Genomic DNA, 12,283 nt, shown 5'->3' with positions numbered 1-12,283 from the left:
CTCTATTGGAGATTATCCTGACTTCTAATCTCTCTTGGCTTAAGCACATTACAAATAGTGCTTCCTCTGCATCTAAAAAACTGGATTTTCTCTTTTATTCTTGGCATTACTTTTCTGTCCTGTCGTGGAATATTGTTCCGCATCTCTCTCTCTCTCTCTCTCTCTCTCTCTCTCTCTCTCTCTCATCTAGATTCCATTCAAAAGAGAGCCATTAGATTAATTAATGATATCTCTAACAGTCTCCTCTCTCTCTCATGGACATTCTGTTTCTGCTCCATGCTTTTTTATAGATACTTCCATGGACACTGTTCTTTTGAATTGGCTTTTATAATTCCTACTCTCTCTTCCAAAGCAGTCAACATCTTTTTACTGTCCAACTCATAGAAACAGATGACAATTAAGATAAGACATTGCACCAGTCTGCAAATTAAATGATCACCCCTCATTTGGAATTAGAACTATTTCCTGTGTAACTTACCACTGATAATGGAAAACATGATGTATATATTATTTATGAGGTGTAATTTTTTTTAAATACATTTTATACTGTATGAAACAAAATTACAAGTGAGATGGCTTATACTTTTAGCGGCTGAGTATAGGTGGAGCTCCTAATGGATCTTAACTAATTTCAGTTTAGTTATTTTCATTCCATTCTTTTCATAAAATTAGATTTCATTGGATCTGTATCTCTCACTGAAAAGCATCCATACTTTTCTTCAGTGGCTGTTTATTAAGAAAATAATTAGTAGGAAAGTTAAGTTGGAAATGGGCTAATTTAGAAAATGTAGAGATGTGTCCATATGTTTTCTGCTTTGTGCAGAAGCAGTGTCTGCCATCTTGAGATTATTCATTTGACACTGTTCTATTTGAAATGTGCATATTTTATTTGAATAACTTATATAGCCTTTTATATAGCAAGATTTATTTTTTAGTAGTGTGAATATTTTGCTTTAAACTTGGATATGATAATATATCTAATCTTTTAATATGTTAAGTTCTAAGACAAGATGTTTACAAAAATGATTGCAATCAAACCTGGAGGCCTCTTTCCTAACCAACTGCACTGCAACTGTAATGAATTCCTTTCTAAGACTTAAATCTGAAGCTAAAGGAAATATATTTTCAGATACGTGGTATGACAAAAGCTTGTAAAGTGAATGAACATTATTTGTAAAAACTCATTTTTTGTGTCTGCGGCATCTTATTTACTACAGATTTATTTTGCAGTATCATCAATGGTTTTGCTTTACCTTTAAAAGAAGAGCATAAAGTGTTTCTCCTTAAAGTACTCATGCCACTTCATAAAGTAAAATCTCTTAGTGTGTACCATCCTCAGTTGGCATATTGTGTAGTGCAGTTTTTAGAAAAGGATCCTAGTTTAACAGAACCCGTAAGTTTTAACCTTTGTAGCCCTATTTAAGTTGTCTTTATGTTATCCTATTTATTGTTGATATCCAGTAGTAAATTTTTTGTGTTAGTTCCGTTTATGCTTCTGTACAACCATTAGGTCAAATTAGTTTATAATCAATCATTTTGACAATGAATATGATTGTTAACTGTATTTAGTAGTAATATAGACTTGAACCCATGGTCTGCTCAAACTCATGTGTTTGACACTCTTGCCACTTCACCACTTCGCTTATTGAACTTTGAAATTTTGCTGGTTGAACATGATGATTGTGATCAAAATGTTCGGCAACATCTTGAAATAAGTTGCAACTTGTTCAGCATGTTTGGTGACTTATAATTACCCATTTTTCTGCAGTCAGTCTCAATTAGTGTGTGTTGAATAGGTGTTTTGTGTGTTTCATCGCATTTTAAAATGAATAATTTACTGAGCAGTGAATTTGCAAATTAGGAAAGTTTCAAATTAACAAGAAGTTAAACACAAAATATAACCACTCTTTCAGAAGATTCTGTTTATTGTTTGAAGGCTTTTTAGTAGTTTGAAAAGTTTAAAGAGGGTTGCTTGTCTGTTGATGGCGATCCTCAATATGGCTGCCATGCAATTTCAAAAACCAATGATTTGCTGATATTTGTGATCTGACCAGGAGTCATTGTGTAACTGCCCAATTACACAATCACTTGTTGCTAGTGAAATATCACAAGTCGCTAGTGAAATTGACGTTTTTTATGGGAAGTATCAGTCAATTTTAACACAAAATATGGGAATACTACATTTTTCAGCCAACTTTGTGCCTTGCATCTTCACTTGATCACAGAGTTCTTGTATGTCAGGATCTCTTATGTAAAATATGTAAAATCTCTTAGTGTGTACCATCCTCAGTTGGCATATTGTGTAGTGCAGTATGCTGCTGACCCATATTTTGTTTCTTCTCTCATATAAATGGTGCAATATGGGTTAAGTTGCCAATGTACCTAAAGCTCAAAACAAATATCAAAGAAAAATGGCCAGAAAAGTGAGCTTCTGTTATTGGCAATTGTCATCTTTTCTGTCATCTGTCATCTTTTCATTTTAGCACTTGTGAGTTTTCTCAATCTTAAGGTGCCTTTAAAAGGATACAAATTTACAACAGATGTGGAAATTATTTAGAGTGAGACATACAGATTGCTAGCAATTTCAAAAGAAGCCTATAAGGAATGCTTTCATAAGTTGCAGAAGCATTGGAATCAGTGTCTGCAGTGTCAAGGAGACTACTTTGAAGGAAACCAATGTGGTTATCCAACAAGCTGCATCATTTCCCAAATATTAGTTCAATCGGTTAAATTTTTGATCATTCTTCATACGTAGGGCAGTTTACAAAAAATGTAGACTTTCAAAAATGAAGAGCAATGTATACTTCTGCGGAAATTGTTCAGATATGCATGGTTATGCTCTGTGTGTAAAGATAACATTGTGGATTTGTTAATACATGCCCAGTGTGCCCTTACCAAATTTTTGTATGCAGATGGCAAAAAAACCCAATTAACATTGACCACTGTGTAGTGGCCATTTTATGGAGCAAAATGTAGAGATGATGCATGATCATCTTTAAATGGAGTTAAGACCTTCAAAGAAAGACCACATTCCACTCAGGGGACTTTCTACATTGTCACCAGAATGAGGTTGTTAATGACAACACTGTTGCTGAAGTGGATGCTGTAGTATAGGCTGATCATCACATAACCATTTGTATCACAGGAATTCAGCTCAAAAGAATCTGCATTGTCTAAGTAAAAGGTGTACGGTTTACTGTTCTGTTCCAGTCACGGTGATCTTACTACCCCCTGCTGAAGACTGAGGCCAAGTATTTGGCCCCAGTCTTCAGTAGGGGTAGAAAGATCAAGGTCAAGGCTTCTTAATATCTTTTTAAATTGTATAGCATCACCTGGAAGGGCAGCTCTGTTATACATTTAAAACTATGAGACAATTCCAGGACATCTGTTAAAAAGTTATTAGTAACTTAAGTATAATGTAGAAAACCTGATCTTTAATTGAAAAACTCAAACTTCGCCTAAGCCCAAACCTTAATGTTATATACTCAGTCTTCTTCTTCAGTTGGATCAGAAAAATCTCCATGATAGAAATTGAACAGAGCAGTGTGTGCAAATTTTATTTTAGCTATTGCATTGAAATATTCCTTCTGCAGTTCTACTATATTATGTGTAGCATCCATGGTATTTCGGGTCAGCATATTGGATATCATGGAGAGTGTGTTCGTCAAGGTGCTGAAGTTCCTCAGTGATGAACAGCATATGTTGAGATAGTATTCGAAAAGAGGAATTTTTGGATCAGATAATTGCAGAGCATATCATGGTGCTTTTGTTTTAATCTTGAGATGAAAGCATTGATTTCAATGGAGATGCCTTATCCCCCACCACTGAAAAAAAAAAAAAAAAAATAATTATAATATATACATCCATTCTCAGTCCTTGGAGAGTGATATTGGGCCATGTCAAATCAAGTGGTTGCTTCAATGTACCACAATCAGTGCCATACACCGTAGTGAAACACTCAGTTGCATAAAACAAGCTGTGAAGACAAAACCATTTAAATTTTAATAGGCAGGAAAAATGCATATTATATATAGGCTGCTGTGAGGGAGCCTATAAGCTTGGTAGTAATTCTGATTAGAACCTGAAGAAAAGTCTTTGTGCTAAAATCTGATATTTAAGGGTTCCTGGTGCCATGCGATTTGTTACTGTGTAATATCTGTGCCTTAAGTGCAATTTTTCAAGGTGATTATAGTATTACCTTTAATTCCAGAGTCCATTAAATCCTATTTTGACATCTCTTTTTCAAAAAGTACTTTGAGAAACATCACTTACTAATCTTTGCTTGGATCATATCAGCTGCTGCTCCTGCCTGCTTGTGGCAGAGCCTGAAACCTGGATGGAAGAGACAATCCCCAGTGATAAAAGGAGCCAAATAGATGTTCAATTGTTTCCACCAGTGGAACCTAGGGCTCAGCAGAGTTAGAAAGTAAAGAAAAGTAACTAATTTTTATACCTCAAGATCTGTTAAGAGTAATTTGGGGGAAATTGAGGTGATATAGTTTTACTTATTCTTAATTCTTTTCCCCTTATTTCAGCATAAGCTTCTTTTGCACATGTATATAATAAAAAAACACCACAAATCAAGTGATATTGATTGGCACTCATTTTCATTTTCTCTTTTATTCATTTCAGAGCTATCTGTTGGGCTAGCTGTTATCTTGCCTGTTTGCTGTTAAATTTAAGTATAGGTGCCATAATGTTTATAATTTGGACCTAGTTAAACAGGTAGATAACAAACAGAAACAGATAGCCTTGCTAATTATTAATTGGATATATTCAATGTCGCTAGGCCCCGAAAAAGTGCCATTCGAGGTATCCTATTATCAATAATTAGCCTCAAAATTATTATTTTATTACTAATTATATGTTTATTTCTAGGGTATAACAAAGTAAACCAGCACAGACTGTCTTAGTCTTTAGAGGTTCTTTTTTGCCTAATGGTCTGCTTTTTTATTTTATACTAAAGTTTTATCATACATCTGCTCTTATGTGTCTATAGACTCAGTTTGAGCATCTATATGGTGCAAATTTCACTATTACAGTAGTAATTATATATATATATATATTGGAATTATGTCTAATGACATTTAGATTTAAATATTAAATAGTGTAAATGAGGGTATTGGCTCCTATGTTAATGCTATTGTCCTGTGACAATTAGACATTATACGTGCATGGGTTATATATATGTACTTAACTTATTTATATATTATTACTTATTAAATTATGGTACTACTTGGGAGCATCAGGTTTGTAGTGACCCCCAACTAACCTGCTAGTTATATATAAATCTAGCCCTGGTATGGATAGCCTTATATATAAATATATATACATATATTTATATGTATCTTATAAATATCTTAACAATAGACAGTAAAAAATGCAAACTTATTTAAATAATTTTAAGCTTATTTGAACAGTAGGGAAAAGTTGAAAAAAATTTATGAAATATTACAAATTTCAAAGTGCCCTGCATCCAAATGTCACACGTCACTGTTAATAAAAGGTGCCGGTACACTGTACCGTTGCATACCATCCCAAAAAAAGCACTTGAATATAAAGGCATATCAATAAATAAAATCAGTACAATGGTAAAAGCAAATTGTATATTTCATATGAGTGTATATATATATATTAATCAATTTTAAAAAGTTAAAAACTGCTGACACATTGTCATTTAAAATCTGACTGAGTGCATATGGCTCGGTCATATGGGGTAAAGCAGTAAAACGAGCATTTCTAAAACTGGTACAATCACGTAAAATAAGTTGAACGGATAAAATGGTGTAGCACTGCTCACACGTAGGAGGGTCATCAGCCCTCAGCAAAAAGAAGTGTGTCAGATGACAATGTCCTATGCAGAGCCGAGCAAGAACAATGTCCTCTTTGCGATCCCTGCGTAAGCTCGACCACCAAAGATAAATCACAGGCATAATCCGACATAGTTTGTTTGAAGTAACCAGGCGATGCCACTAATCTTGCCACTGACCACTCTCAGGAATGCAAATCATTAGATTTTGCCTACTGCAAGGTAAACTATCACGCCATGGATAAAACCTGGTATATCTGCGCAACAAATAATACTACACACACAAAACCTAATGATGGCGGGAAAATTGAACATTTTCAGACTGACCATGCGGTATGGAGGTGAGATACTATGACATTTCAATCTGATACATACCCATAGGGCTTTGAATCTCCTATCACAGTTTGCTGTCATATATGTAAACCACCCTGTTTATTTAAAATTAAGTACATACATTCAAAAAGATTATTCTCATTATTCCAAATTATCCACCAAGTAATAACCCAAAGTGAACCTAGCAAAACTGGTAAGAGATTACAGAAACGGGTATGTATGATACCCTTTTCTGTAATCTTCTTTTAAAAATCTTCCTCAAAGCCCCTGAGGAAGTAGCAGAGGTATGGACATGAAGGAGAATGTTAATTTTCACAAACTTTTGCTAATTTTCTCCAATTTCTTTAATCTACTTTAAATTTAGATTAATTTGTTGTTTTTATATGTATCTATGTTATATATTTACCATATTTCCCCATGTATAAGACGCACCTTAATTTTGGGGCCCAAAATTTGAAAAAAAAAATGTATTACATAAAGTTTTATTCATACAACTCATCACTGTCGAAACTCCCATCCATTAGCAGGTCCTCATCTGTGTCTGATGATGAATCACTGTCTTCATATATTGCCTCGTCCTCAGTTCCATCTATGGCATTTGAAATGCCACACTTCTTAAATGACTTGACAACGATCTCAATCTTGATATTATCCCAGGATCTTTTCACCCAGGTACAAACTTCTCCTATAGTTGGTTTCTTCACTCTTCCTGCTGGTGTCAAATTGTCCCCAGAAGACTTCATCCATTGTTTCCATTCGTCTCATGTCAGCTTTGAAGGGTTTGTTAATGCTGACATCAAGTGGTTGGAGCTGGGATGTCAAGGTATGACGGAAAGTTTTGTTTTTTGCTCTGCAGCAATCTTCTTTGTATTTTTTGTTGTGTGCCCTGAACTGATCAAGCACCAGTAGGGCAGGTTTGCGTAAGAGCCCACCTGGTCTCCTGCTCCAAACTTTCTCAAACCAGATCTTCATCCCATCCTGATCCATCCAACCCTTGTCATGAACGTGGACAATCACTCCTCGAGGAATGTCTTCTTTTGGCATTTGCGTTTGAAAATCAGCATAGGAGACAGCTTGGTTCTGTCAGCACAACAAGCTAGAACAACTGTATAATGGCTCTTTTCATATCCACTTGTCTTCACAGTTACAGTTTTTCACTCCCTTCTTATCAACAGTTCTGTTACTTGGTACATCAAATTGAAGGGGGACTTTGTCCATATTTGCAATCTGTCCCAACTCAAAATGATGTGTCTTCCGACACTGAATGACAAAATGATGAAATTCAAGGACCTTCTGCTCATAGCTTTCAGACATCTTTTGGGCAAGGCTGGTGCGTGTACGCATGCTTAGTCCATTCCGTTTCATGAACCTGAAGCACCAGTTGTGTCCTCCTTTGAAATCAGTAACTTCTTTTTCATCAGCAATTCTTCTTGCCCTATGCTGAACCATCTTTGTGGACACAGGAATTCCAATTGCCCTTTGCTCCTCAATCCATATCTTCAATTCCCTCTCTAAATCAAGCCATTTTGCTAACTTGCCTTTAATGGCCTTCTTCTGCCGCAGCGTTTTCAGTAGGATTTCTTCTTCCCGTAGCCAGTCTCGGATTGTTTTCTCAGTTGGAGGAGGACCAAACTTACATTCAGCAGCACGATTTCCATTCACTTTTGCAAACTGGATCACTTTTAACTTGAATTCAGCACTGTACGAAAATCTTTTCTGAGCCATTTCTGGGCAGAACGTGGCGAAACGTAACCTAATATACCGGTAACAAGTGCGAAACAATGAGCGCAAAGACAACAAGTGCGAAAAAGCGGGAAATGCAAGAAAAAAAAAAAAAAAAATCTACAACCACTGTATAAGACGCATCCAGTTTTTAGACTCCAAATTTTTCGAAAAAAGGTGTCTTATACATGGGGAAATACGGTGTATATATAAGGCTATCCATATCAGGGCTAGATTTATATATAACTAGCAGGTTGGTTGGGGTCACTGCAAACCTGATGCTCCCAAGTAGTACCATAATTTAATAAGTAATAATATATAAAAATAAGTTAAGTATATACAGGGTGTTTCAGTTAAACGTTTCAGAACTTCTAAGAGGGGTAGGATACATCCTGACAACTCGAAATCATATAGCAATGTGGGGTCGGAAATGCTTTCCTGAAGCGGTGTTGTACACAGAAGCACCATAAAAAGAAAAGAGACCGTAAGTGAGAAATGGTTTTAATAATACATGAAAAGAAGCAAAAGGTACATGGATTAAAGTAAGTGTTCAAAGTTTCTTCAACCTCGTATTGCTTTCGCACAGTGGTACCTTGGAAAATGTGCTACAAATCCCCTTTTTCCTGCTGAAGTGTTGTTTTCCGATGAGGCATCCTTCACAAAGGAAGGAATTTTCAACACGCATAACGACCATATCTGGGCGGTCGAGAACCCGCATGCAATACGGCGTCGTGCAGCACAGATTCGATTTTCGGTCAATGTATGGGCCGGTATTATGGGAGATCACCTCATCGGACCTTACCTGTTACCGTGTCGTCTAACTGGACCTATCTACTTGATCTTTCTGCAGCAAGTATTGCCACAACTTTTGAGAGATGAACAGATTTCTGCATCGACGCAACAGACAATGTGGTTCCAACACGATGGAGCCCCTGCCCATTATAGCGGAGATGTTCGTAACTACCTGGATGTCACATTTGGTCAACAGTGGATCGGACGTGGTGGTCCCGTGCGTTGGCCTGCTCGGTCACCCGACCTATCATGTCGTGATTTTTATTTCTGGGGTCATATGAAATCGCTAGTTTATGACACCCCTGTTGACAATGCTGAGGAGCTGGTTGCAAGAATCGCAGTAGCTGCCGAAGAAATTCGAAATTCGCCTGGAGTATTCCAGAATGTTCGGATGTCCATGCGTCGGAGATGTGAGGCGTGCATTGTAGCCCGTGGAAGAAACTTCGAACACTTACTTTAATCCATGTACCTTTTGCTTCTTTTCATGTATTATTAAAGCAATTTCTCACTTACGGTCTCTTTTCTTTTTATGGTGCTTCTGTGTACAACACCGCTTCAGGAAAGCATTTCCGACCCCACATTGCTATATGATTTCGAGTTGTCAGGATGTACCCTACCCCTCTTAGAAGTTCTGAAACGTTTAACTGAAACACCCTGTATATAAGATGCTGTAAGTGCCAAAAATATGGCCATTCACACAACATGCCAATGAGACAGCAATTTGCTGTACAATGCACTTGTGCATGCTCCACAGATCATGCATAAGTGCACTGTAATGCAGAAAAACTTGCTGTACAAATTGAAGGCTCTCATGCACCATACCCCAAAGCCTATGAGCTGTGGAAATTAGGTAAAGAATATTGAAAGTATATTTTATTAAAGTATATAATACCAGAAGACAAGAAAACAACTCCTTCTTGACACTCCAAATTGTATCTATGCAGCTTTTATCGAAAAACATGAAATAGCAATACATACAGAAATAACTATTCCTCTTAATATATTACTTGTTGATTGGGCAAAATCTCTGTTAGTAGATTGTAAGTGATCTCAACAAATGATGTCAGATCAGGCTGTTAATATCCTGAATCCAACCCATCCACTTCTGCTCCTCTAGTAATTCAAAATGCACAGAAACAGTAAGAATTAAATTTTCTGTTGAAGTTAAAAAAAAAAAAAAAAAAACCCTTCCCAATACTCATGATGGATAATAGATAATACAGCCAATGAAGAAGAATTGCTTGAAATATATGCCAAAGGTGTTAATCGATACTTGGTGCCCCTTCTTTTCTTAAAAAAAAAAAAGACAGCTGTGAAAGAAATTGATATCAGCAAACAGCCAACAAGAAACAAGCAGATCCACCTCTAAATGAAAATAATGGACCACATCCTACAATGGAATTGTAGATAGCAGTATTGATGACTTATACAAATTTATCACCCATTATAACCCAGTAGGCATGTATTTGCAGGAAACAAACTTGACTTCTGAAGTGTCTCCTTCTGTTAATCATTATACTCCCTACAGACAAGAAAAAGTCCTCCAAGATCCAACCTGTCCAGTCGCCCCATGGGCCTATACTATACCATCCTGCGACAATTGCTTTGTAAACTGGGGGAAGCATTCCCTGGCAAATATCAATATACAACAACTCCATACTGCTCACACAGAGAATTATCCTCTTTTTACAAAAATATATACCGATGGATCAAAGTCTGATAGCGCAGTAGGTGCTGCAGCAGTATTCCCTTTTAACACCATCTCTCTATCACTTCCCACAGAATGCAGCAGTTATACAGCTGAGTTATTTGCCATCAAGCTTGCCCTACAAAATATTCTCCATCTGTCCATCAAAAAGAGTATAATATATACGGACTCGCAGAGTGCACTTATAACCCTACAAAACACCTCCTCACCAAAGAATCCTTTAATAAAAACTATAAGAGATATGTTGATACACACTCAGGAACGCCAGCTTGTAGTTATCTTTTGCTGGATCCCAGGCCACACTGGGATACCTGGAAATGAATGTGCAGATTATGCAGCCAAACATCCTTCTAATTCAAAGTCATCATGTGCTCTCGTTCCATATGCTGACTACAAATCTAATATACAAAGAATATGTAAGGAACAATGGACACTTATATGGCAAAATAAACCAGATAATAAGCTCTTTCAAATAAAACCAGATCCACAATTATGGGCCTCTAGCTTCCGGGAAAACAGAAAGGAAGAAGTAATCCTAGCCAGAGCAAGAATTGGTCACAGTCACATTACCCACCTATTCCTCCTCACAGGCAATGATCCTCCTCAGTGTACACACTGCAATTCTCAACTCACAATGAAGCACATTCTTGTTGAATGCACCTTATACTCGCATGCCCGGCAACTCTCATTCAGTTTTCTTCCTAATCTTAAAGAATCTTTGAACCTCTGTCATATCATAGGTAATAATGCCAATCTCACAGAATTTTTCTCATTTATCAAACGGATAAACTTATATGATCAGTTCTGATTGTTTGCAAAACAGTCATCATGAGTATCGTCCACATCGCTGATCGGCGCAATATGGCCTGAGCAGCCCTTGCGCCAAAAATAACAACAACAACAACAACAACCCTACAGACAAGGCAGAGATTCGACAAACACAGCTCGTGATGGTGTTGCCATTTTGGTGGAATCAAGAATTCCCTCCAAATACATACTACACTTAGATGCCATTGTAGTGTGTGTATTGCTCACACCACTTCATTCACTCTAGTCTCCGTATATACCTTCTTCCAAATCATATACAGTCTGACTTCTAACGAACTTTTCTATAGCGAATAAAGCGAAATTTTCTATGTAGCGAGCATTTTTGATTTCCCCTTGGTCATTACATTGAAAATAGTTTCCGTATAACGAAGAAAATTTCTCATAACGAACTGATTTCGAGAGACCCGGGTACACATTGTTCACATCTCTGGCCTTCAAGCAATACAGCTGATGTGTGTAGAAAGCATGAATTTTGAACTAAAAGGATTAAAAATTAATCCCATTAGCCTTTAAGAGCTAAAGGAATTAATTTCACGGATTAAGACCTAAAATATTTTATAATTTAGTGGTGCCCGTAAAACCCTTCAGAAGGAAACTGCCAACCACAGTGCGGGATAGAAAAAGATAAAGTTTTGGGAGAGGCCTTTGCCCAGCAGTGGGTCAGCAATGGCTAAAAAGAAGTAAAACCAATACACTACTCTACTGAGAAGTCACACTGGTTAACTGTTATCTATATGTCCACAGATCTATGTTATCTAAGTGTCCTAAGTAAGTCTATGTTATCTAAGGCTGTGGACATTGATAACAAAGATTAAGGCATATTCCCAACAAGGACATTGGGTCTGACCAACCTCTTTTCTACTGTAAGCACCCTATTAGAGAATTAGGAGAGAGTGATTTTCCTTTATCCCTGAAATTAATCTGTTGTTTTGAAGAAATGAGTCATCCACACTGACCTGTCTCTGTTTACATGGTAGGTACAAATGATCCCTAAATCAGTTTTGTTTTAGCTGCTGTGAAAGTAACCTTACAATGTCCAAGAGGAAATCCTTGAATGTAATGTGAAAAAGTGGAAGTGCTTAATAGCGTAG

The 12,283-nt window shown here is 36.8% G+C and overlaps 1 protein-coding gene across 3 annotated transcripts in view; it reads left to right on the top strand.

The window, feature by feature from the left end:
- The window catches only part of LOC150088377 (serine/threonine-protein phosphatase 2A 56 kDa regulatory subunit delta isoform-like), a 484,719-nt gene that overhangs the window by 234,251 nt on the left and 238,185 nt on the right, over positions 1-12,283 (top strand). For all 3 annotated transcript variants that reach the window (XM_090369471.1, XM_090369470.1, XM_090369472.1), the window contains exon 9: positions 1,231-1,393. In XM_090369471.1, coding sequence (XP_090225597.1) covers positions 1,231-1,393 — 163 coding nt within the window. The remainder of the gene's footprint in view (positions 1-1,230; positions 1,394-12,283) is intronic.

This window comes from Mastigoproctus giganteus, chromosome 3 (assembly GCF_048544385.1).
Source record: "Mastigoproctus giganteus isolate SK-2022 chromosome 3, ASM4854438v1, whole genome shotgun sequence".
NCBI lineage: Eukaryota > Metazoa > Arthropoda > Arachnida > Uropygi > Thelyphonidae > Mastigoproctus > Mastigoproctus giganteus.
The sequence above is the reverse complement of the archived record's forward strand: the minus strand, read 5'-3'. Positions and strand labels throughout refer to the sequence as shown.